The sequence below is a fragment of the Setaria viridis genome, chromosome 6 (genome assembly GCF_005286985.2).
Source record: "Setaria viridis chromosome 6, Setaria_viridis_v4.0, whole genome shotgun sequence".
Lineage (NCBI taxonomy): Eukaryota > Viridiplantae > Streptophyta > Magnoliopsida > Poales > Poaceae > Setaria > Setaria viridis.
This window is the reverse complement of record NC_048268.2, coordinates 32903230-32929011: the sequence shown is the minus strand read 5'-3', so window position 1 is coordinate 32929011 and position 25782 is coordinate 32903230. Positions and strand designations below refer to the sequence as shown.

General features: G+C 52.5%; 3 protein-coding genes across 4 annotated transcripts; 1 reads left to right on the top strand and 2 right to left on the bottom strand.

The window, feature by feature from the left end:
* Positions 1–8740: 8740 nt before the first annotated feature.
* LOC117861191 (transcription factor bHLH130) lies at positions 8741–11739 on the bottom strand. Of its 2 annotated transcripts, XM_034744704.2 has the most exons (6): positions 10646–11735; positions 10150–10466; positions 9908–10054; positions 9741–9806; positions 9475–9543; positions 8741–9238 (listed from the first exon to the last, which is right to left on the bottom strand). In XM_034744704.2, exons 1-6 carry the CDS (start codon positions 11115–11117, stop codon positions 9173–9175), a joined length of 1137 nt encoding a protein of 378 aa, XP_034600595.1. In that variant the 5' UTR covers positions 11118–11735; the 3' UTR covers positions 8741–9172. The 2 variants fall into 2 exon arrangements, with proteins under 2 accessions (XP_034600595.1, XP_034600596.1); XM_034744705.2 differs by lacking the exon at positions 9475–9543 and having other exon boundaries at positions 10646–11739.
* Positions 11740–18472: 6733 nt separating this feature from the next.
* Positions 18473–21579, top strand: LOC117861209 (uncharacterized). The gene is made up of 7 exons (XM_034744730.2): positions 18473–19731; positions 19832–19938; positions 20278–20346; positions 20499–20557; positions 20724–20784; positions 20866–20919; positions 21142–21579. The coding sequence occupies exons 1-7, from the start codon at positions 19356–19358 to the stop codon at positions 21418–21420; spliced, it is 1005 nt and encodes a 334-aa protein (XP_034600621.1). The 5' UTR covers positions 18473–19355; the 3' UTR covers positions 21421–21579.
* A 1383-nt stretch (positions 21580–22962) lies between these two features.
* LOC117861208 (receptor protein kinase-like protein ZAR1) lies at positions 22963–25455 on the bottom strand. Its single transcript, XM_034744728.2, has 2 exons — positions 23939–25455; positions 22963–23858 (listed from the first exon to the last, which is right to left on the bottom strand). Exons 1-2 carry the CDS (start codon positions 25284–25286, stop codon positions 23239–23241), a joined length of 1968 nt encoding a protein of 655 aa, XP_034600619.1. The 5' UTR covers positions 25287–25455; the 3' UTR covers positions 22963–23238.
* Between the last annotated feature and the right edge of the window lie 327 nt (positions 25456–25782).

Here is a 25782-nt window from a genome sequence, read left to right as displayed (position 1 = left end):
GTCTCGTGACCGTGTACGCGTGCGATGAGCCCGAGCCGGATGCCGGCCGCTCTCACGAATTGACGCGGCCATCCCCGTCGTCTCCTCGAGACCCCACACGCCTCCATCACCTTTCCTTTCCCGACTTTCTCCTCCCAGCCTGAATCCCACGAATTGACGCGACCATCCCCGTCATCTCCCCGAGACCCCACACGCCTCCATCACCTTCCCTCCCCCTCTCCGTTTTCTGACTTCTCCTCCCAGCCTGAATGCCAGAAACGGATCAGTTAATATATCCGCGATAATTACGAGCTTCTACCGAAGATACCCCTGAAGGGTTGACCATGTATAATGGAACCTGTAAACTCATCTATTATTGAATAAGAGATATGTTCCACCTACATCTATTGTCTCTCGTGTGTGCCGTGCTTGGAATCGGGAAGAGAGATAGGTCATCTACCGTCTTCTCCACGCCTCATCTAGTGCGGCTTAATTCTTTTAATAGATGCATTTGTTTTTCGATGGCAAAATCTTTTTCTACCACTGATCAAGGAACGTGCCGCTTCATGTGGCTGTCGCTGGCTAACCCATCGCAATTGTGATCTTGCCGTCGAGCAAACTAGCATTAGATTGTCTATCTTGATCAGCATATTAGCATAGAACATCTGTAGATTGGTTTCATGACTAGTGTGTCACTTGATCGTACGTTGCTGCATGCGCAAAACTGCACTGCTGCCTGGAGTTGGCCTTGCAGTATACTGCCAGATGTGCTACGTGCATGTTCGACCGCCTGTTGCCGGTTCGATCGCATTTTCGCAGCCGCCGCTTGCCGCAGACTAGGGCTGTTGTTATCTTCGCTGTGTGCCGCCTGTCGCCGGCCTTGCCACGCACCGCTGTTGCGGCAACCGTTCGCGAGGATCTCGCACCTGAAGTTGTTAATGCTTTTGCAGTATATGTTTCTGTTACCGTTTACATCTTAATAGACCCTGGAGTGTTTGTTAGTCACATGATTTAGGCAGCGATCGATAAAACTGGCAATGCAGCACAGCATGTTGATTTTTTTTAAGCAGTTAACCCTGCTGTATGTGTGGCTAGCACATAATAGGTCCTGAAGTACATTGCAATGCATTTTTATGCGATCGTTCTAAACATGGTTTTTCACATGACCGTTTTTAAATTATTGCTGTTATCTACGTGCTTCCATCTTATGTGGTTATTTGCGGTACCTTTTCATGGAAGCTTATTATGTGTTACTCCCTTGCATTTATTACGTTGTTGTTTTTCTTAGCTTAATATATGTTTATATTTTGCTTTGATCGTTATAATGCGTGAAACAACAAGGAGATTACATATGCCATTAAACTGACTAATCTATGTTACATTCATGTATACTTACCTGAAGTGTATCACATGATCAATAGGCAATGGGTGACGTCGCGGCAGGGCAATTTGACTGCCTCGTGCTGAATGGCAAGAACTACCAGACTTGGGTTGTGGACTGTCGTTTCCACCTGGCGGCTATGCAGTTGACTCACACAATCACTCTACGTGCTGAAGCCGCTCCTGCTGACTCACACAATCGCTCCATGTAGTTGACTCACACAATCACTCCAGAGCATGAGAGTGCAAAGGCTTCAATACTCCTCAGGTACCTCATCCCCAAAGACCTCGAACAGGAGTATCTTGAGGTGTGACTCGCTCACGCTGTGGCTAGCGCTGGAGGAGCGTTTTGGCAAGCCAAAGACTGTGGTTCTTCCTCAGGCTAGGCGTGATTGGGCAGAGCTACGCTTCCTTGACTTCAAGTCGGTGGACGGGTGGAGGCCTACAACTCTAAACTTCACCGTATTATTGGCCAGTTTCGCTTCTGTGGGCAGAAAGTCACAGATGCCGAGATGATTGGAAAGACTCTCGAGACATTCCACCCTGCAAATATGGTACTCCCGCAGCAGTATCGTAACAAAAAGTACAGAAAGTATTCTGAACTGGTGAATGTCCTTGCTGCGGAGACTCAGAATGAGCTCTAGATGAAAAACTATAACATGCGCCCTGTTGGCTCAAGTTCGTTGCATGAAGCACATGCAAGCTTTCACAAGAAGCCCAAGACTTTTTTTAAGAAAGGCACGTACAACAAAAAGTAGGGATCAAAAGGGGGGAAGCTCAAAAAGCAATTTAAGAAAGGTCAGAAGCCTTACGGCCAAGGAAAAGGAAAGGCCCAGAAAGGCCAGAAAAGTGAGGCAGATGGTACTGAGCACCCAAACAAAGGTTGTTTTCGCGTGTAGAACCGAACCACACCGATCCAGTTAGGGCGTTTGATATCCGGCTAAACTTCAGTACCTGTCACATTAGATTTTTAATATTAATTAAGAGTATTAAATATAGTCTAATTATAAAACAAATTACACAGATGGAGTCTAATTCGCGAGACAAATCTATTAAGCCTAACTAGTTCATGATTTGACAACGTGGTGCTACATTAACCATTTGCTAATGACGGATTAATTAGCCTTAATAGATTCGTCTCGCGAATTAGTTTTATAATTAGCTTATGTTTAGTCATTCTAATTAACATCCGAACATTCGATGTGACCCTACTAAAGTTTAGCACCTCGTATCAAATACCCGAGTGGAAGAGCCAGAATGCTGAAGCTCACTTTGCTCAGGCACGGGTCGATGCCGTCACTGGAGAGCATGTTGTGGTGCTGCCCCAGCCTGTCGAGAACACAGAAGGTCATGCTGCTATGGATGTCGATCCAATTAATATCTGGTACCCCTACCCAGGGAGGCGACGATGATTACGACCTCGATGAAGAGGACACCCTCGACGATGATTTTGGGGACATGGCATAGTGCTCAAGTCATTAGTCATTTTGCTTAGATTTGGTTTAATTAGTCAGTTTGATTTATTTCCAGAAGAAATTTGGCGTGATGTAATAATGCTCTCGTTGAGCAAACTGAATCATTTGTTTTGTTTGAACCATTAGCATTTAAATACTATATCCTGGTTAGGTATTTTAAATTTGTGGCCTACCTTGTCTATTACGTGCTTCGATTGGTTACAGCTCATGCATATTGTTTACTCCGTAAGAATCAATGCGTGTACTCTGTTCTATACGAGTGAATTAAATCAATTATATTTTAATAGAACCAGAGAGGATACGTACTGTCCTATGGAGGCTGACGAAGAGGATTTTTGCTTAGTGGATAGCGCTGCCGCAAACTCGATTTTGAGGGACACGAAGTATTTTCAGACATTGCAGAAACGAACTGAGAATGTCCTCACGATTGCCGGCAGCAATGGCCGCATTGTTGGTTCCGGTCGAGCCATTGTGGTCCTCCCAAATGATCCTAGGATTTTCATAGAAGAAGCATTCCTATATCCGGGAGCTGAGCGTAATCTCCTTACCTTCAAAGACATCCGTCGTTGTGGCTATCATATTACCACGGCATGCAAAAGCGGTACTGAATACCTCCATATAACGAAGTCTGAAGACACCCAAATAAAAGTGGTCGAGAAAGCGCCTTGCACTCCTCTGGACTGTACTACACAAAAATAAAGCCCCCTCCAGAATATGTTGCGATGGCTACAATCTTTAAAAATCCAGAATCTTTTAAAATCTGGCATGAAAGGCTTGGTCACCCTGGAGTAAGAATGATGCGTAATATAATTAATAGCTCTGCTGGTCATGGCCTTAAAACAACTCAGTTTCAAAAACCCGAAGATTTTATGTGTACTGCTTGCGCACAAAGAAAACTGATTACTAGACCCTCTTATCTGAAAGTTAGTAAATCTGAGTCTTTCAGTTTCCTGTAGAGAATTCAAGGTGATATTTATGGGCCAATAAATCCATTGTCAGGACCATTTAGATACTCGTATTTCATAGTTCTTATAGATGCCTCTACAAAGTGGAGCCACGTATGCGTGTTGTTTACGCGGAACCACACTTTTCCCAAATTCATTGCCCAAATCATCCATTTGCGTGCTAGTTTCCCGGAGAGCCGCATTAAGTCAATACAGATAGATAATGCTGGTGAGTTCACCTCAAAAATATTTAATGACTATTGTCTTGCACTGGGTATTGATATAGAGCATTCTGTACTCCATGTCCATACTCAGAATGGGCTCACCGAGCCTAATAAAAAGAATTAAATTAATCCCCAGGCTGCTTTTACTAAATAGCAGACTCCCCACCAGTTGTTGGGGTCACGCAGTTAAGCATGTTGCTGCCTTAATCCAATATAGACCTTTTGCATGTCACTCTGCTTCCCCTTGTCAATTAGCATGTGGACATCAACAAATGATTTCCCATCTATGAAAATTCAGTTGTGTTGTATATGTGCCGATATCACCACCCCAGCGCACATCTATGGGACCTCACCGGACCCTCTGCATGTCACTCTGCTTCCCCTAATCAATTAGCATGTGGACATCAACAAATGATTTCCCACCTGCAAAAATTCTGTTGTGATGTATATGTGCCGATATCACCATCCCAGCGTACATCTATGGGACCTCACCGGAAGTTGGAGGTTTATGTTGGTTATGAAACTCCATCCATAATCAAATATTTAGAGCCTAAAACTGGAGATCTATTTACGGCTTGATACGCTGACAGTATCTTCATTTCCCGGCATTAGGGGGAAGATTGTACCTTAAATCTAATAAATACCCAGAAATAGGGGGAAGATTGTACCTTAAATCTAATAAATGCCCGGAAATAGAATGGAGTGACGCAAGCATCCATTCATTTGATCCATGCACTAAACATGTTGAACTTGAAGTTCAAAGAATAATACACCTGCAACAATTGATAAATAATTTACCAGATGCTTGCTTTCACTAACATAAGAGGAGTATCGAAGTCGCATATTCCTGCGACTAATGCACCGGAGAGAGTGGAGATACCCATGTAGGGAACGAACTCTACTCAAGCCCCTAATCCTAGGAAAAGGGGCAGAGAACCGGATGACTCGGTTGACACACCGCGGAGACATCCGCAAAGGCAAAGTACCATAGTACAAGGATCACGCTCCCGATTAGTAGTCCCAGAAGTGACACACCCTGAAGGTGAAGACCCTAGTGCAACAGTGCGCACAAATATAAGAAATAGTACAATGACATCCAAACAACTAGACTCTAGTAATATGGGAAATCAAAATGAGCTGGACGATTCAAATGAAGAAATTGCCACAGATTATGATGAGTCGAGAGAGTTATGTAGTAGAAATACCACAATTATCGACATAAACTTCATCTCTAAAATTGTTGTTGCAATTAATGAGGATCCTGAACCAAAGTCCATGGCAGAGTGTCGGAAACGCTCAGACTGGGTCAAATGGAAAGAAGCAATAGAGACAGAATTGCACTCGCTTAAAAAGAGGCAAGTATTTGGGCCTGTCACCTGCACGCCCCCTCCCTCCCCCCCCCAAAGTATTCCCTGTCGGCTACAAATGGGTATTCGTCCGCAAAAAGGAGAATAATATGGTGGTGAGATATAAAACGAGGCTTGTAGCACAAGGGTTCTCGCAAAGACTCGGCATCGATTATGATGAGACATACTCTCTTGTAATGAGTGGCATAACGGTCCGATATTTAATTTCAATGACAACATGTTTAAATCTAAATATTCAGTTAATGGATGTAGTGACCGCATATTTATACGGTTCATTGTACTCGGATATATATATGAAGGTCCCGGATGGACTGAAGATTTCGGATCCTAAGAAAAATCGCAACATGTACAATGTTAAACTGAAGAGGGCGTTGTATGGGCTAAAACAATCTAGTTGGATGTGGTACAACTGGCCTAGTGAATTTCTCCTGAAGAGAGGTTATGTGAATAATGAGGATTGTCCTTCGTATTTATTAGAAAGTCCCAGTATGGATTTTGCATCATCTCAGTCTACGTTGATGATCTGAATATCTTTAGCTACACAGAGGACATTGAGGAGGCGAGTCCCTATCTCAAGGTGGAGTTTGACATGAAAGACATGGGTAAAACGAGATTTTGCTTAGGCCTGCAGATCGAGCATCTCCCCAAAGGAATTTTATTACACCAGTCGACCTATACGAAAAAGGTACTTGAGAGATTTAATATGCAAAAGGCCCATCCCGTGATCACCCCCATGGTCGTGAGATCACTTGACAAAGATAAAGAACCATTTAGACCAAAGGGTGAAGATGAGGAATTGTTGGGACTTGAAGTTCCCTATCTGAGCACCATAGGAGCACTAATGTACCTTTGGAACAACACTAGACCCGATATTGCATTTGCAGTAAATTTATTAGCAAGGTATAGTGCGGCCCCTACTAGGAGGCATTGGGTTGGTGTCAAAACAATATTAAGTACCTCAAGGGTACTTTAGATCTTGGTCTGTTTTTCCCGAAGAAGAATGATCTAACCATGGTGGGTTTTGCAGATGCTGGATATCTGTCAGACCCCGTGTTGCTAAATCTCAAACTGGTTTTGTGTTTCTCTGTGGTGGTATAGCTATCTTGTGGTGGTCATGTAAACAGACCTTGGTAGCAACATCTTCAAGTCACTCGGAGATCATAGCGCTTTATGAAGCCACACGTGAGTGTGTTTGGCTACGCCATATGATTAACCACATCCAAAAGTCATATGGCCTTAATATATCCGATGCTCCCATGGTTATCTATGAAGATAATGCAGCATGTGTTACACAAATGCAAATGGGTTATGTGAAGAGCAATTTAACGAAGCATATAGCTCCTAAGTTTTTTTTTTATCCTCACGACGTCCAGAAGCAAGGTGAGCAAGCCAGGTCATGTGACAATCTAGCGGATTTGTTCACTAAATCTCTTCCTACCACTACGTTTAGAAAATTTGTTCGAGGAATTGGCATGAGATTATTAAAAGACTTGCAGTGTGGGGAGAACAACCATAAATATTTACCAGATCCTGAACAGTGTAATCTAGCATATTATATTATATCATGAAGATATATGTTGTACTCATTTTTTCTTTTTCGAGTTTTCCTAAAGTTTCTCACACAGAGTTTTTAACGGGGCAACATGTGTAATACATTAGGCAGCAATCATGTACTCTTTTCTCCATTCCTTTTCTCCCACTGGGTTTTTGGGAGTTTTTAATGAGGTATGAACTAGTCGCGGTATTCGTCCAAGAGGGAGTGTTAAGATATCCCTTTGATTAGAGATAATTATGGGCTTATACCGAAGATACCCTGAAGGGTTGACCATATATATTGGAACATGTACTCATCTATTATTTAATAAGAGATGTGTTCCACCTACATCTATTGTCTTCTCATGTGTGCCCTTGGGATCGGGAAGAGAGATGGGCTATCTACCATCTTCTCCACGCCTCATCTGCTGCCAGGAAGGGAACGCTTATAAGGGGATTCGCAACGACGCCTGCAATTTAACAGGATCAACCAAAGCGTCTGAACAAACAGAGGAAAGCACGGCCCCCGGATACTTGGATTCAGATCCTCTAACGTCACACTCATTGGCGTTAGAGTGCAGTCACCCTCATCTGCGCCGTACTGCTGCGATCCAACGGCGACCCCCGTCAAACTCCTCACAGGCTACACAGGAGGCGGTCGAGCGGGCGAGCGGCCCATCTGACCCCACGGTGCGAGCACGCCATGAGCGACCAAGTGCCTCCCCTCCGCTATCGTCTTCCTCGCTCGTTGCAGATTTGGCGCCCTCCTGCTTGTCACCATGGCGCTCGGTCCTCATCCTTCCGAACGCTGCCGCCCCGCAGCCGGCCATATGCAGGCGCCTGCCACCACCAGCCTCGCCGGCACGTGCGCACACGATTCTAGACGCCTGAGCACATCGTCTTTGCTGGATGGCACCGGTGCCGCAGACGTTGCCTGCCACCTCCCACCAGAGCGCGGCGGCCATGGCTTCGCGCAGCGGAACGCGCACGGCGGCGGCAACGGCGCCGCAGGCGCGCCGCCTCAATCGCGATGCCCATCCGCTTGGCCCACCTCTCGTACACCGCATCGGCACGCTCCGCGACCTGCCCCGGCCTCGGCGAAGGCATCTCTTGCGCTCGCCCTCCGGCCTCCGCGCATCCGCCGCGCCTCCGTGGACGCTGAGTCGGCCGTTGACACGCAGGAGCCGTGGCCGTCGAGGTCACGGCCGCTGAAGCGGCGGCCGCTACTCCAGCTGCAAAGAGACGGCCGTGGTGGAGCACAAGAATCGAATCCGCCGGCAGGTTGCGGCCGCTCGCGCTCTCCGCCTGGGGCTTAGCTGCGGCGGAGCTTGGCTGCGAGGCCACACTCCTCCTCGCGCGCCCGGCGGCCGACCCTTCCATGCGCTCCGACTGCGAGCTCCAGCGCCGCGCCTTCCTCCATGCTGCGGAGCACCGTGTGCGGCTCCTCGCCATGCCCTCGCCGGTGGAGCTCCCAGAGGCGGAGCGTCGGAGCCCGTCTTGTTGGGCCGAGGCCCAGCGCGAGGAGGTGTGGAGCGCCAGGAGAGCTGAACGTCGTTGGATCGTTTCGGACGGCGCAGATGAGCGGCTGTAGAGTACAGTCAAAGAGCCTGACGCTAGAGGATCCGATTCCGAATACTTGGGGGGAGGTCGAGTTCCCACGGCGCCCACAGGTTCCCAGGCCTCGCTTCCAAGATGAGAACGAGCAGTAGATGAAGGGACAGTGACCGTTCACAGGAAATGAACCGGCAGTGTTCACTGAACCTTCTCCTGTGCTGGACTGCTGGATCCCGTGAACTCGTCTCGGCGTCCCCGGAAGGAGAAAAAAAAATGCAATTCAGTTTCAAAGGGAAAAAAACGCCAATGCAATTTAGCATTTATTGGTGCGATGATGAGAGGAGGTTGGTATGGCAATGGTCTAAAAATGGTGGTGCTACACCCTACAGCTGCTGCTGCTAACAGTACAAATACAGCAGCGATCTTCTACGGAAATGCGATGGGCATGGGCGTGCAGGACGGTGTATATAGCAAAAGTTACAGCAAAAACTAAGTACTATACAATTCTCCCTCCCATGCCTCCCCCCTCCCATCTCACATCGCTTGAATACTTGATGATGCCACTGCTCCGGACCCCGGTCCGGTGCTCAAAAGCTCACTCCATGCCTCTACTCGAACCCAGAGAAATGAGAGCTACAATTTTGTTTTACAACCCCCTCAACAAATTCTAAATGATGCTGTTTCCTGAGGCCTCCGCGTGTCTTGCCTGGAGCGCTTCAGCCGGAGTACTGCGGGTTCTTGCTTGCCGAGCAGGTGCAGTTGGCGCGGCTCTCGTTCAGCACCTTCAGTGGATTAACAGATCACTGTCAGAGCTCAGTTTTTTTTTCCCCTTTTCGGATCGAGTAATTCAGGTAATAAGATAGGTAAAAAGACAATTTGCAGGTGACCCTCGCCGTCAGCCACTGGGCAAATCAGCTTCTTGATTTGGACGTCACTGGCAAATGGCAAGTTGACCTTGGCAACTAAGCTACCGACAGGTGATCATTTGCGGGGAAATCCGGTGATGACGAGATCGTACCTTGACCTGCTTCTGGAGATCCTTGATGTAGTCGACGGCCAAATCCAGCATGTCTGAGGTGTTGGTTTGCTGCAGGTAGGAGACGCAACGCAAGTACACGGGTCAATTCTTGGGGTGGTCCTCGACATGGCATGGCGGATTTGTTTGCGAACCATACAGAGACTGATCTACTGCCTATTTCCTACTGGGGAGATGAGAGGAGACGAGCCAGAATTGGTGCAGAGGCAGGGGATGCTACAGGATGCGCAGTGAGGTGAGGTCAGTACCTTGTCCATGTTGGGCACGAGCTCCTGGAGCTTCCTGATTCGCTCGCTGATCTTTGTCCTCCTCACCTGGATGGCCATGGGTCAAAGGTCAAAGGATCGAAGGCATCAGCCAATTGCTGCTCAACAGCAGGATAGGTACAGAGTCGATTCGGTTTCAGCTCGCTCACCCGCTCGGCGATGCTGCGCGGGTGCGTGGCGCACCCGCGCTTGGCGCGGATCTTGCAGGGCACGGCGTCCTGGAACTGGAGGAACTTCTCGATGGCCGCCATCTCCGACGACGTCTTGGGCAGGCTGAACTGCTGCGTCAGGCCGCTCTGCACCATCATCGTCAGATCATCATCACGCTGATATGCTAGGAGAAATGGAAGCGGCGATGGAACAGTAGACGCGACGGCCGCCGGAGACGCACCTGGCCGGGTTCCGACGAGTCCCGCGGGCGTTTCATCCCGGACAGGCTCTCGGACATGAGTGACGACGAGTCCTCCCACCCGGAGCTCATCGGGTACCCGGGGATGTAGCCCCGGCCGCCGCCGGCGCCCTCGGGGCTGCTGCCGCCGAGCTCCTCGCTGCCCATCTCCGAGATCTGCGACATCAGGGAGCCCTGCCGCGACGAGAAGCTGAGCTGGCCCTTGAGCCTGCCGCCGGCGGTGGAGTCGGCCGCGGCGGCCGCGCTGGCGCCGTTCCTGAAGCCGACGCCCATGCCGGCCCTCAGCATGCCCCCGTACCCTGAATTGAGCAAGACGGCGCGGGGAGGACGGGCGCGCTCAGTTCCGGAAATAGAAATGTTTCCAACAAGAACTCGCCAAGAACAGAGCGGCAATAATTGCGGCGCAGGGAGCGAGCATGGCAGGAGTGGCAACTACGGGAGTACCAAAATAAGGCCGGGTTAAGGAGGAGGGACCAACCGTTGTCCATGTTCAAATGATTGAGGAACCCGGCGGGGGAGCTGCTCTGCCGGATCAGGCTGCTGCCGCCGGCGCCGGCGCCGGCGGTGGGGGCCTCCATGCCGGAGCTCACGGTGCGGTACAGCCCGGACTCGACGGCGGCCATCTGCTGCTGCTGCTGCTGGGAGTGGAACATCATCTGCTGTTGCTGCTGCTGCTGGGTGGCCAAGGCGGCCGTGTCCGGGAAGTGGGTATGCGGCGCCGGCGCCGGCGCCGGCGGCTTGTCCCTGATCTGGTGGTCAGCGAGGAACCTGGAGAAGACGTCGGCGGCGCCAGCGTCGGGGCTGCCGGCGCGCGGCCCCGGCTGGAGGAAGTCCTCGCAGACCTCGCCGAGCAGCGTGCTCGGCGCCGATCTGTAGCGCAGCAGCCCGGACGAAGTCATCGGCGGCTGCACCGGCAGGTTCAGATCCTTGGACACCGGCGAGCCATACATCACCTCACCGCACCGGCTGTCTCTCTCACCTTCCCCAATCCGGCAACTTCCTCCTCTCCCCTTCCCGAGCACCAATTTTCTCCTCCCTCACAGACCACCGCTCACGCACGCACCACTACCACCGCCTCCCCGCCATGGCCGCACGCACAGAAGCCAGCAACACAAACCCCCAGCGAATCAACCCCAAGCAATCCAGCGAACCCCGAGACACAGAAAAAAAGAAACCCAGAACTTTCCAGCCGACGAACACAGCGCCAAACAACTTTTTGCGCCCGATCTCTCCACCCCTCCTACCCAGGCAGCTACTCCCTATCCACAGCTTTTGTACGGCGACGGGAGAAGAAGGGAAAGAAAAGGAGAGAGACCCAGCCGCCACAGCACCAGCAGCAGCAAAACCAAGAAGAAGCGGCGGTGGTGGCTTGGAGTTGGAGGGGCCTCCGCTCTGCTTTTGCGGCACTAGTTTAATTCACGGATTGGGGGTGGGGTGGCGACTGTGTGCGTGTGCGTGGAGCAAATTTTATATGTGTGGGAGTGAGGGAGGGAGCTCTCGGTGATCGCTCGCAGCCAGCTCGGTGGAGGAGGAGGGCGGGCGGAAGTGACGAGACTGCCCTCGGCTCCAGGGAGAAGACGATGCCGGGAGCATGGTCCACGGACGGATGGGTCGCTGCGCCGATGCTTTCGCTTGGAGTGACCGCCCGGGGAGGAGATTACGGATTTGCCCCCTCGGTTGACATTTCGCCGTGAGGAGGTCTCCGTTGCGTTGAGCTCAGCTGCCCACCTCCGGTATGTTGCTCGCATGTCGGCTCTGAGCTGAGAAATGATTGGGCTTGTGGAAAATTACTGTCCGGAATGGGCACGCGTACACATTGTGCCTCTTTTGCAGGGTCTTTGAAAAAAAAATAACGCATTGGATGGTGACGGGTGAAGAAGTTACCCTCAACCCACGCAAACACCACCCGTGAATTTGAGAGAAAATAAAGATAAGATTCGAAGTATAGCAGAACATTTTAAACTCCATGGCTGGAATTAGCGACATAAATACTGGATCTACCATACACATAAGTCACGATAAATGCTACCCAAAAAGTAGTGACAAAAAAAGTCATGAGGCGTTCCCCTGCCCGTTCCATCACTCCATATCGTACGTTGCCACATCCTCTTGAAACTTGAAGGGGTGAAATTAGAAACAAAAATACTTATCCATGTATCATTTCTTCTTTTATGATCATATTGTTATCACTGCGTTCGACCTGTCAATGAACTTTAAACACGTTTTTCTTAGGGATGTGTGAGTATCAAGATAAATGACACGCGATGGTTAACAATAAAGCATTATAAGTTCATATACATTAGCGAGAAGTAGGTAAAGCCAAAACAAAAATGTGCCAACATACCGTAAGAGAGTTTACAAAGTAGGCTAACTTGGATCGAGGAAATAACACGCTTGTTAATTTGCAAGAGCAATTTCACAGAGAAGTCCATGCACAAAAGTGGCAAAATGACCAAAAAGCCAAGCAAATAGAAAACTTCACCCATCACCCCCCCACCGCAAAAGCCAGATGAAAGAGAAAAGAAAAGGGTTAAAGCTTCACCGACACGACCTTTTTATCAGAAAGGACTTGATAACAAGAAAAGGATAGCACCGTATGGCTTCAAAGCAAGCATAACCGCGTGGGGCCGCATGCCCCATGGTCACAGGTCACCTGAGTATGTTTGTTGTTGGCTGCGCCGGCCGGCCGGGCGGAGCAGAGGAAGAGGACCAACTTGCGTGATCGTGGCCATTTTAAGCAACTCGGCGCAGGCTGTTTTCGGCAGCAAGCAAAGGTTTTTGACGCTATCCGGAAAGCATGGATCGACTGCGAGAGGAGCTGAGGAGGGGTGGGGGCACGGATGGGATTCCCCTCCCTTGCCCTGGCCTCCCGGTGCTTTGCGGTCGCAGGCCCTGATTGGTGGATGCATCTCGCTCGCTCACTCCCTCTCAGGCTCTGTTTTGTGTGCGTGTGTTTTTCTGCGAGCGTGTTTGTTGCCATGCTTTTCGATTTGACGCTTCTTCGTTCCCCATCTGCAAACTGAAAACTCGCCACTTGCTACCAACGAAAAGCCTAGCTCTTTTCTTTTTCCACGATGATACGGTTTTCGAGCTACGTTGTTAGCAAGATACGGTATGCCGTCGGTGCCCCTGTTACGTGATGATTCATGTAGCCGTGCGCTGCGGAGGGGCCGGGCGAGCGAGGCGATGGGCTGCACGCGCCGCATCGACGCCGACCCGAGAGCGTACCCGCCTCGCCAAGCGGATTGGGACCAGGCAACCGCACGCCCGCGCGCCCCGCGGCGGCGGTCTCAGAAGGAACGGAAACGCCGACGTGCGGTTGCATCATCGGGCATCACCGCCGCGCCAACGGATAAAGAAATAGGAAAGGGGAGGAGGGACGGCTGCCGTTTTTCCGCCATGCCACCGGCCACCCGCGCTACCGCCCAAAGCACGGGATGACGCCGGCGGAAGGGCGACGTCACCGCGTGCCGACACCGGACCATCCCGCCGCCGCCTTATCTCCGGCCGTTTCGCGCCGCGCGCCGACGTGAGCCCTCTTCCAATCCTGGGTGTGAGAACAAACCCTAGCAGGTTTAAGGACGAACTCCTTTTTTGTAGCTGATTACTATTACGGGCTATAGGGACCGACGTGGCCTGCCTCTAGACTTTGGTGCGCTGGTCGTTAGTCAACGGCTGGCTGCCCCACCGATGCGGCAGCTGGATGCCTGGACATCGCTCTTTGTCCCCGGCTGCGAGCGGTGCTTTAAAAATGCCAGCACGAGGGAGGCGACGGGCAGGGTTGTTAAACCAAGTCGTCGGCTTGCAGCTCAGGGAGTTGACGAACCGTGCCCTTGTTTTATCGGGCGTTCCTGCGTCCCAACGCCCGAGGCAGCGTGCAAAGCAAAGGCAGGCAGGCAGGCGGCGTGTCACGGCCGCGCACGTCCCACCAGCGCGGCGCCTTTTCCACCGGGCTGGCTGGCGCCATAACCTGACGGCCGCCCTCCCGTCGAGTCCCGTCGCCGCGCCGGGCAGGTGGTGATCAGGAGGGAGAAAAGGGGCTTGGGTCGCCGTCGCCTCGAGTCGAATCCACGCGCGGCGCCCACCCCCGTTCGCCGTGGCGTGCACCACCGCCAATCATTTGGCCGCGTCTCGTGTACGTGAAGCCGCGGCAACTACGGCCTACAGGTAGGTCACGGGAGCGAGCACGCGACTACGTGAGCATACGCGCACGCCGCACGGGTTCTCCGTGCACCGCCCGTGCGCGCGCGTCACGATCTCGAGCTCGCTGAGTTCGGTTGGCAGTTGGAGCTGCGCTTTGTTTATTTCATGGGCGTGTGAACTGCTACCACGTTTCTCTGCAACGTAGTAGTATTAGCGTAAGACGTGTTAATAAGAGCGGTTCTGACTTCTGAACCCATCCCTGATGAGAAACAAGATGACATGACCTGGTACTCAACTTATGCCAGCAGTAAGCTGTAAGCACCCAAAAATGGGTGAGCTCATGGAGTAAACAGGCAGCAGACGTTGATCTCCTAAACGATGGACATCCGCTGATCCACATCTCAAGAAAAAGAACCCCACAAATGAAAAAACTAAACATGACGGTGGTCTAATCTGGTTCCATCATCCCCCAACACCCGGCTACCTGAGATGCGAGAGGGATCAGATGTGCCATGTGGAGGGAACTGGAGGGACAGCGGCAGGTGGCGCCCATTTTGGATCCAAGTCATCAACAAGCTCCCGGAGCTCCTGCTCGCCTGTTTGGGGGACAGGTACCCGAACCTCACAGCTCAACATGTCTTCAGACTTCAGCATCTGGCTCCGCAGGCTGCTCAACTCCATGTCCAAGTCCAATGCGGCATGCATGCAGTGAAACGGAATCTCCTGCTGCACACGCTTAAAAGATCCATTTCCATGTTTGGAGCTGCGTTTCTGGATTTAGAATTTGGGCAAACTCTGTGCGCTCAGAGCTCAGCGTAAGATGCGATCTTGAGATCCAGTATTAGTAATATTTCCTGATACAATGTACATCTCCTAGACGTTTTTGTATACAAGTCTGTGACTTTGAGCTGCTGACACTCCTGTCTTTAACCTAGACGACACACTCCTGCCTGAAGTCCTGAAGCACGACTGAAAAATACTACTAATCACTTTGATCCTAGTAGGTTAATTAACGAGATGTATCTTCAGAGCTCCCCATGGGTAACACTGTCACAGTCTGCTCTAACCCAACAAGAAAAAGAATTTTTTTTTAAAAAAAAAGGAGGCAGGAGATAGCTGGGGACATGGAGATCCAATCTGCTAGATCTCTGAATATTTTTCTGCCCCCTCCTGAACCCAGTAATAAAGCGGAGCAAAGCAAGGAGCTCACTCACACGTGCGTCGAGGAAAGCAGAGGCCCAAGAGCCGGCAAAGCCAAGAGGCCCTCTTTTTTTTTTTTCAGGCCAGGGCGACTGGGCGAGTGCCAACTGCCAAGAAGAGGCGCTTCGAGCTCGCATCGCATAGACCTGCATTGTGAATGCGCTCCGCCATCAGATCAAACCTGACAGCGTCACGATTAAAAGGCAGTTCCGATCGTAGTTTATGGAGGGTGGGCCCCGTGATGCTGATCTGACTGGCACGTGGGGTCCATGGCCGGTTGAGAGAGCCTAGCAGAGTAGCAGGCCAGGTGGGAGGTGACCAGGTTAGTCGTTGGAGGATACCCCATCACCATGTCCTGCTCAGCTTGTGATTATTTTAAGCTGCGTACTTGATGCACGGATCCTTTTCGTTCCAATGATTCCTGATCTATTTGTAGCACTAGTGCAAACGATTACAGCTTACCAATGATTCGATCAGGCACAGAGTCGCAGCTAAATATTGGAGGGAAAAGTTAAACATTATTATGACAGGGTATGCATCCACAAAGTTGTAATTGTAACACAGTGAACATGTACTAGCAGCAAATTCTCTTTGCTCGGTATCCCAAACATACCCCCAGATCTCAAAAGGTCAGAAACCCATGGCAACTAGTCCTGGGAACTTGATCGTGCCTTGGTCTCCATATAAAAACTGGCCCAGTCCGAGGTAGTTTCACTTCGTCGGTTGTCAGGGTGTCATCGTGTACAAACCGATGACGAAAAGACAAGGAAATGTTGGCCATCCAGCGCTACAGACCGGCAGGCCCTACCGACTCCGATGAGCATCGATCGCAACACTGCAGATCACCATTTCGTTGAGCATTTGCATGTACTTGCCGGAGCCCTAGCTACCTACCCTGTTCTTGGCCTTTGCAAGGCTCATCTGAAATGCAAGTATATAAAAAGAGATGCTCGATCTCGCCTAGATCGAGATGTCTCGTAAGGTGGCACCCGATCGATCAGCTGGTTCGTCTGCCTGACGAGAGAATTGTTAGGGGAAAGCTAAATCATTCTAGAGTGTTTGGAGAAGCTCCCACACTCGATTTTTGGACCAATCAAGGAACACCACGTTGCTTTACTTCTTCTACTCTGGTAATGGAGGGCTTGCCTGCGAGCTTTTCGGGTTTGGGTTTCAGGATTGGGGTTGGGGGTTATTTGTGTCCGCGGGCCTAGAGGGAGTCCCGAGGCGGCTCGCCGGCCAGCGGTGAAGGCGGGAGAGACGGCGGGGAAGCGGAGGCGGCGGTGGAGCTCCACCAGACTTCAAGAAAAAGATGTAGGAGAATGAACCAAGTGGGGGCGGTGGTGGAGGACAGCGGCTCCGGCGGTGGGGGTAAGGACCGGCGTCGGGGCGAGATTGGGTGTCGGGCTGGAGCTGGGGCGTCGGGAAGAAGATAACGTCAGAGCAATCCAAATCTAATCCAATGGTTCAGAAAAATTCAAATCTCATCCAATGGTTCAGAAAAATTTGAGTGTAGATAGACTTTAAACACTCGAATATTACTAAGACAGCCCCAATTGTTAACTACAGTGTTCTTCGACGAGGGTGTTCAGAGTTTAATACGGTTGCGCCCAGATGGAATCCATTCGGATCCAGCCGCGTCCATGCGACCCCGATCGAGGCAGAAGATACTGCCAGCCATGTGGTCCACGTCGTTTGCAATGTGGGCATGGCCGCATGAACTGTGAAGCGATGTGGAATTCCTGTTCTGACCTCGGATGTTCTCTTAGCGCAGTACATGGTGCTAGGATATGATTGCTGCATCAGGAACTCACCAACGGAGAAATTATCTGCGAATGGACGGATTTTCTCTCTCTTGATAATGCTCGGTCTGACATAAGATGCTATGCGCAATGCATGCAATAATTCTGAACAAAAGCAAGTAAGCACCCGAATTTTTGACTAGTATGCACACATGGAGAATCGTGTGCCGTGGTCGGTAAGCAGCTGCTGACACCGTCACCCTCTATCCGAGCTAGGACGCTAGCTATTCTGGTGCTTTTTCGCACGGCCCCGTGTTGCGATTCAGAGGATTCAGCCATCGCAACACACACCCGAGCAGTCTGCGCGCATCCAAGAACGCCTTTGCAGGAACAATTATCCGGCGAATCACCAGCAGAACTTGCGAGCAGATCGATCGCGTGCAGCAGTAGCAGCCGTGACGCATATCGCCTTTTCGATCGCCTCTGTTCGTTCCCATCAGCGGATCGAACGGTTGCGATGGGCCCTTTATGGGTGGTGTGAGTGTGTTGCCATTTCGGTCGTACAGGAACAGCCGAATATGTCCGACGAGCTAGCTAGCGCGAGACGGGTTCGTGTGGTATGGAATGTGGATGCAGATGCTTCTTGATTTTTGGATGCAGGATGCACTGATGCAGATGCCTTGTTCCAGCGTGATGGCTCCTGGATACTCCCTCGCCTTCCTGACGCTGATCAAAAGATCGACAACTTTTGGTTGCTGACTTTTCTTGCTCTGATGGTGTCTGGATAAAGCCACTCCGGGAGCACTGTTCTGTGGCTGCTCGACGTGAACCGTGGCCGGAATTGGGTTCCCCGCGTGAGTCCTGCGTGACTAGCCGACACGTAATAGCACGTCATAATTATTGGCAATCGCAAAGTGTTTTTTTTCTTTTTAATGATGAAGATGATATTTGCAAGTTCTTGGCTTCTGCCTTCTGGTGGGAATCAAGGTCACATCAAATTGTGTTGTCTCTCGTGTTTGAGCCGCGCAGTTTTCGTAGCGGAAAATTAGTCTCATAGCATCAAAAGATCACGATATTCGGAAAATACCATCAAACTTTCGACGTTTCGTAAAATATCATCGAAAGAATACAACGTTACCATTCTATCAAGTTTGAAGCAAACGCCGTTGCTTCCGTGAAGCTGAGCTCTCGGTCCCCTTTTACCGTATCTTCTCCCCACCTCCGTCGTTGTCCACGCACATGGCGTTGCACCTCCTCCACCTCCACCTCGCTTCCCCATCCTGCCGCCAAGCAGCTCTAGGAGCACCCCCTCCCTGCGCGCCTCGCCAAGCAGGAAGCACCTCTCTTCCACCTTACCTCCGCGTGCCTCCCCTGTCCCCTCCATCGGCAAGGCCGAGCACAGCGGCACGGCGCAGGTGCTAGGGGCGGGCGAGGACGAGGCAGGCCCGTGCTGGCCCCTAGTCCTAGGCTGGGTGCGGGCCTAGGGCATCGCACAGAGAGGTGACGGCAGGGGTGAAGGAGCTCAGGCAGCGGCCGGGCTCGTTCGTGGGGCCACATCGGGGTGAGCCAAGGTCAGGAGGGCTTGGGATCGAGCTTGCCGGAGGTCCTCCATCTATGAGGTGGCGGCGCTGCTGAGGCTCCCGAGGCTAGTCCTCCTCCGTCCGTTGCCGTAGGCTAGGAAGACGCGGTGGTGCGGGGGCTGGCGACAAGGAATGAGCGCACGAGCTTGGCCTTGCCTCGCCACGGATGGTGCACTAGCAGGGAGGGGTCCGGCTTGGGTTTGTCGGCGGCGACGGATTTGGCTGGACGGGCGGCGGGTCCCACCCGAAGCAGAGGCAGCGGCCGCACTCACCTCAGGAAGAATGGGAAGAGCTTCACGGAAGAAGCATCGACGTCTGTTCCAAACGTGACGGAATACTATATCCAAGTGACGTTGCATTCTTCCTATGATATTTTACGGAGCGTTGAAGGTTTGATGGTATTTTCCAGATATCGCGATCTTTCGTAGCAAGACCAATTTCCGTTTTCGTAGCGAGCGTTAATGCTAAGCCCAATCCGGGACCATCAAATCTGAGGCCCTGAAGGATCTCCTCATTTCCATGTAAGATGCAAGTAGGCCCACTTCAGATTCAGGTAACACCAAAAGACCAAGCACCCAGTTCCAATCCGCTTCTCAATTTTAGGCCCCCACCCAAAAAGCAAAACCATTGGAAGGAAAGCCCAAGAGGCCCATTCCATCATCCGGAGCCGTTTCCCTTCCACCTTATCCCTCGGAGGCCGCGCCACCGCCGGCGGCGGGTCGGATTACGAATCGAGCCACCCGCGGGTGCCGCAAGCGAGATGGAGGCTGGCCTGCGGCTGCGCGCCCTCGGCCACCGCTACTACTCCTGCGGCGGATTCAAACGCGGTGGGCTCGCGGCCGCTCGAGGCGAGCGGCGGCGCCGCGTGGGCACGGCATCCTGCTCCCCTGCTTTCTGCTCCCGTGCGTGGCGAGAGCACTGTCTCCGTCCGGTTCTCCTGCGCCCCTCGGCGCGATTCCTTAGCGGCGTCTCTCTAATCTGTTTGCGCCTGCGCGTTTGCAGTTGCTGCGAGTGGAAATGGCAATGGCGCCGCGGTTGGGCCCGTGGGGAGCGGCGCGGAGGTGGCGTGCGCCAGGAGGATGCTTCACGTCGTGCTGGTTTCGCCGCTGGTAACTGCTTTCGCGCCTCCCTTTCCGTGTCCGGTTGCAAAGTACCTGTACGAGTTATAAATTACTAAATTAGGATCTCGGCTTGCGAATGATTCAGTATTGACGAACATGTGCTATATCTACTGATGTTGGTGGTTGTGACTGCAAATTTTAGGCATTGCTAACCATGTTGCCTTTCTGGCATTCTATGATCAAATTTTACAGTCAGGTGGATTAGAATTTGATCTGATGCATTAGATTTTGTCTGCTGATTTTCATTTTATTACTATGTGCCTGCAGATGATCTGATTGTTTGGGTTACCTCTTTGTCACTGAATTATTGATGATTGTACTTTGTAGATCCCAGGAAATACAGGATCCATAGCAAGGACGTGTGCTGCATCTGCAGTAGGCCTGCATCTTGTCGGGGTAAGGTTAGTGTTATGTGTTGTTTTCTTTGTTGTGTTCTTAAGCGAAGAGGTGGACAGCATTAATGATTTCATCTTTGTTGCCTTTGTATTGTCATTCATCTGGAGTGTTGTGCTCTCTGAAATCATAGTTTGATTTTTTTCCCCCTCCAGCCATTAGGTTTTAACGTAGATGACACAAAATTGAAGCGTGCAGGATTGGATTATTGGCCGTATCCTTTCATTGGATGTAAGCTATCAACTGTTTATATGATAATATATGAATTGCAAAGTGCCAAACTTGGTAGCGCTGAGTATTGACATAACCCATCCATTCAAATAAACATTTTCTATCCTTTCCTCGATCATCAATATGCTACCTTAATCACTACGACTAAGATATGTTGTTGTCAAGATCCATGACTCCTGGGATGACTTCCGTGATTATTTCGTGAAGCAGGTACCACAATTTTTCTATCCTCCGGTCAATATAATTTCCCGATTAAATTCTATTTTTGTTTAATGTTTTTGTTTACATTAGGAAGGAGAAAAAAGGCTGTTGGCATTTACGAAAAGAGGAACAAGCATTCATTCAGTACGTAACGGTTGCTCATATTAGCTACTTGCTACCAAATCCTTCTTCACACTACTAGCATTTGTTCTTACCGTGAAATACTGAAATGGCATGTGTTAATGGTGATTTATACTGGAACACCTTGACTTGATCTTATCTCAATACCTTTTGTATTGTCCTACAATAAATCTGCAACCCGGTTTCTTTAGTGTTTGCTTGACTTGTGTTCATATTTTGGCTTAGGATTTCTCATACAAGCCAGGGGACTGGCTAGTCTTTGGTTCTGAAACCAAAGGATTACCTCAACAAGCCCTTGAGGATTGCAGTAGAGAAGGCCTAGGCGGTGGAACCATCCGGATTCCCATGGTGGAAACCTATGTCCGGTGCCTGAATCTCTCTGTCAGCGTTGGGATCGCCCTGTATGAAGCTGCCAGACAGCTGAACTACGAACAGCTCCAGTATCAGCCTGAGCTCCCGGAGGAAGCACAGGGACTATTCCCAGCAGAGGATATTTATGCATGAAAACTTCGTCTAAGAACAATTTGATGGAACACGCATATGGTGGAAAGACTATTGAACTTTTTGCTTTTCGCTGTGACGCATGAGCATATGATTGAGCTGGAGGACCACACGGGATTCTGTTGCAAATTCAATTCCAAACCGATTCTTTGTCGAGGTGCCCTTCACATGCTCATTCAAAATGTGTACGGGGCTTGCCGGTTCCATGAAAGAATGGTGTTAGTTTTTATAAACCTGCAGTCAGAAGGTTATTAGAGTATGACAAGATGGGGGGGGGGGGGGGGGGGGGGGGGGCTCTTTCTGATTTATTGTGTACTGGTTTACTGAAGCATAAGCTTGTTTAATTGCAATTAGATGCTGCGTTTTGCTGCGTCTGTTCAATGTGACCTGGAAGGTAGGTGCGGGAGCTTTACTGTTATTCACAACTTGTCTGGGTCACACAGCTCACAGGTCAAATAGTCCCTACCTGTAGCTGTCGCCCAGTGAAACTATTGGGCCATCAGCTGATCTGGTGGTTTATAAATGTTAGTTCAGCAGCTGCAATTCCTGGTTGTTCACTTGTTCTATGTGAACACTGAACAGCATAGCACAGTGGCATTTCTGAAACACTCGTCTGTGTTCGTGAATGCATCAGAAATGTAGCTTTCAAAATCTCCAGTTGGGGTTTGGTGCTGTTCATTTGGTGTAGCTGCGCCACAAATATAGTTGGCGATGATTGCAGCGTGAGGTTCTGAGAGGGAGTTGTTTAGCATTGGCACCACTAGATTCGCTTCCTAATGGGAAATGATGATGCTTAGGGTTGGATCCTACTACGAGCGGTCATGATGGCATCTATGATATGTTCATCCAGCAGGCCAATGACTTTTTTTAGGATCCAAAGTTGTCAAACACGTGAAGGAATCGTTTAAACGTGTCTTTCGAAAAAAGAATCGTTTAAACGTGCTAGCGAAAATGTACTGTAACCATCTAAAGTGACTTAAAGAGATCGGAAACGATTGCTAGTAGATGGTATATAGGTGTAGTAGCTTTGAGATTTCAAATTAGTGAAGTAGTAATCTCTAAGCACATTTGATAATTGTGATGGTTGTACACGACGCAGCCACATCTATAAGCAGAGAAGACATGTTCAGCTCTGTTCTCCTAAATTTTATCTTTGTTTTATAAAAAGCCTAAATTCAAAGAGTTTCATAACAAACTACTAACAGAATGAACCTACCCCAGTCTTCTCCATCATCACCTCTCGACCCCAGGCCCTGGCGTCCTGTTTGTTGTTATGCATGCAGGTATGCAGGATGCTGCAACGCACAGCGGCACGGCACAGGCAAAGGGACAGTGCACTGAGCACTGACCAAGCGACCAGATGGGCGCAGCACTCCTTGTGTTATTGTCGCATCTTTTCAGAGTCAATTCAGCCAAAGGTGAACAGCCCAGCAAAAAAGAGCAAGCCTCCGTGCTCTCTCTGCTCTCCAGCTCCCAATCGTCAAGAGGAGCGCGAGCTTTTCACCAAAGCGCTACAGTTCTGGGCAGTGCCAAAACAATAGAAAATTTCTGGTAACAGAATTGCTTTGGAAGGGATCAAGATCATGATCTACAGAATGCCACAAAAGATTCCAAAGTAAGCTCGGCTGCAAAGGCTGCAGCTGCTGCTACGTTGAGTGATTCAGATTGACTACTGGACGCCCGGATGATTCTTAGCCTACGTTTACCGTCTCCAAATCCACATTGCTTACTGCTAATCTACAGGACTACACCGAGTCTTTATGCGTTGGACCTAGTTGTTGATCAGTGGCGGCCGCCGGCGGCCGTCGCCGTTCCACGGTTTCAGCCGATCCGGTCGAGGCTCTCGGCGACGGCGCGCATGCGCGGGCGCATCTCGGGGTCGGGCTCGGTGCAGCCGAGCGCGACGTGGAAGACGGCGAGGACCTGCTTCTTGGCGTGCACCTCACCGAGCAGCGTCGGGTCCACCACCTCCGATAGCGGCCGCTCCTCCTTGAACGCGCGCCGCACCCAGGCCTCCAGGTCCATGCCGCCCTCGCCCTCCGCCGGCTCGCGCCCGGTCACGGCCTCCAGCAGCACGACGCCGAACGCGAACACATCCCCCTTCTGCGTCGCCGCCGCGGCCGGGGCGCCGCCGGGCGCGCGCAGCTCGGGCGCCACGTACGACACGGCTCCGCCTCGGAGCGCGCAGGCGGCGCTGCCGAGCTTCTTGGAGCCGCCGCCCGCGGCGGCCTTGTGCGCGCCGGCGACCAGGCGGGCGAGGCCGAACCCGGACACGTGCGCGCGGAGCTCGTCGTCGAGAAGGATCTTGGAGGACTTGATGCAGCCGTGCACGTACCGCCGCGGGCTGCACTCGTGCAGGTACGCCAGGCCCCGCGCCGCGCCCTGCACGATGGACAGCCTCACGGACCACGGCAATGGCGTCGGCGACGCCGTCGGGCCACCTGAGAGATGGAAGACTCGCCGGCGTTAGCTTTGGATGCAATGCACGGGCAAGAGAAGGCAAGACACGCGACATTGTTACCGTGGAGAGCGGAGTGGAGGGAGCCGTTGGGGAGGTAGTCGTAGATGAGAAGCTTCTCGTCGGGGGCGTAGTAGTATGCGCGGAGGCGGGCGACGTTGGGGTGGCGCGCGCGGCCGATGGCGGCAGCCTCGGCCTCGAACGCGCGGCGGCGGCGCCAGCCGGAGCCGTCGCTGTCGCCGTCGTCGGGCTCGCTGAGGCGGCGGACGGCGACAGCGGGGCCGCGGCCGGGGACGACCCTGTACACAATGCCGCCGCGGCTCTTCCCGACGACGTAGGCGGAGGCCCGCAGCAGCTCCTCCAGCTCCATCCCGAACCCGTCGTCCACCGCGACGAACACCTCACCCTCCTCCCCGCCGCCACTGCGCCGGTCCTCGCTGCCGGCGAGCGTGACCGCCCCGCCCTTCTCCTTCGCCGACTCCTTCTCCTCGTCCCTCGCCGCCGCGGCACACCTCCTCCGGCACTGCCACTGCAGCACGACCCCCGCCACGATGGCCACCACCACAATGACGGCGAGAATGGGCACCGTCGGCGACGACCGCCGCTTCGGCGGCCTCCTCCCCACCTCAGCCGCCGCGCCAGGGTCGCTCATACCGGAGTTCGCCTCGGGGATCCTGGGCTCGTCCTTCACCCCGCCGGCGCACTCGACCTTGAGCGGGAAGCCGCACAGCCGCGGGTTGCCGTCGAACGCGGTGGGGCCCTGGTTGACGAGCGACCCCACCTGCGGGATCTCGCCGGCGAGGTCGTTCCCGCGGAGGTCCAGGCTGACCGCCACGGGAATCCCGCCGTACTCCGGTGGGATCCCGCCGGTGAAGTGGTTGTAGCTGAGGTTGAGCACGCCGGAGAGCCGCGGGAGCCCCGCGATCGCTGGTGGAAGCGACCCGTTGAGCTGGTTCGACGACAGGTCGAGGCGGGCCAGGGAGACCAGCCTCCCAATCCCGGCGGGGACCTGCCCGCAGAGCAGGTTGTGCGCGAGGTCGAGCGCGGCGAGCTTCTGCAGCGCGGCGATGGCGACCGGGATCTGGCCCGAGAGCCGGTTGTAGGGCAGCGAGAGCTCCTGGAGCTCGGACAGCAGCGAGAGCTCGGAGGGGAGGTACCCGGCGAGCGAGGCGTTGGCGAGCTCCACCCCCGCGACGCGGCCCCCGCCGCCGCCGGCGCAGGAGACCCCCGCCCAGCCGCAGGGGTCCGCGTCCGCGTCCCGCCACGTGGCGAGCGCGCCCCCCGGGTCGTCGGACACCGCGAACTTGAGCGCCAGCAGCGCCAGCCCGTCCGTGTTCAGCGCCGCCGCGGACGCCGCCAGCGCCGCCAGCAGCGCCACCGCTACAGCCAGTGCCCGTGGAGCCGCCGCCATTGCGAACGCCGGTCCCGGAGCTGGGAGAAAAACCACGAGTACGAGCACAAATCACAGGGCTGCCATTCCTTGGGACGGACTCCGTGAGCGAGGTCGCAGCAGGCTTGCAGCTGCAGGCAGAGAAGGGGAAGGGGAAGAAGAAGCGGCCAGGCGAGAGCGATAGGGGCGGCGTGGGGTGGGTTTAGGTGACCGAGATTTAGGCATGAAATGACGTGACAGCCCCCAACCGGGGTAGCTGGCTCGGTGCTTCACGCACGGTTTTGTTGGTGATTTCGGGAAGAAGGCAGGGGTATTTTGGGGTTGGCGATTTGAATGCGGTGGGGGCACGGGGAGATAAACGCAAAACGCGGTAATAAACGCAAAACGCCACTGGGGCTCTGCTGCGAGGGTTCCAGCAGATGGGGTTGGGGCGCCGCTGACGCTGCGGGGTGGGGCCGGTGGGGGGACCTGGGCGTTCGGTCCGTGTCCGTCCCCGTTCAAAAATCAAACGAGAAGG

Excerpts from the sequence above, each read along its gene's own strand:
- LOC117861209 (XM_034744730.2), top strand. The coding sequence starts at position 19,356 with ATGCAAGTAGGCCCACTTCAGATTCAGGTAACACCAAAAGACCAAGCA. Across the intron at positions 19,939-20,277 it reads TCGTGCTGGTTTCGCCGCTG|ATCCCAGGAAATACAGGATC; the intron begins GTAACTGCTTTC and ends TGTACTTTGTAG. Across the intron at positions 20,920-21,141 it reads GAGGAACAAGCATTCATTCA|GATTTCTCATACAAGCCAGG; the intron begins GTACGTAACGGT and ends ATTTTGGCTTAG.
- LOC117861208 (XM_034744728.2), bottom strand. The coding sequence starts at position 25,286 with ATGGCGGCGGCTCCACGGGCACTGGCTGTAGCGGTGGCGCTGCTGGCG. Across the intron at positions 23,859-23,938 it reads CCTCCACTCCGCTCTCCACG|GTGGCCCGACGGCGTCGCCG; the intron begins GTAACAATGTCG and ends TCCATCTCTCAG.
- LOC117861191 (XM_034744704.2), bottom strand. The coding sequence starts at position 11,117 with ATGTATGGCTCGCCGGTGTCCAAGGATCTGAACCTGCCGGTGCAGCCG. Across the intron at positions 10,467-10,645 it reads TCATTTGAACATGGACAACG|GGTACGGGGGCATGCTGAGG; the intron begins GTTGGTCCCTCC and ends TGCTCAATTCAG. Across the intron at positions 10,055-10,149 it reads ACTCGTCGGAACCCGGCCAG|AGCGGCCTGACGCAGCAGTT; the intron begins GTGCGTCTCCGG and ends ATGATGGTGCAG.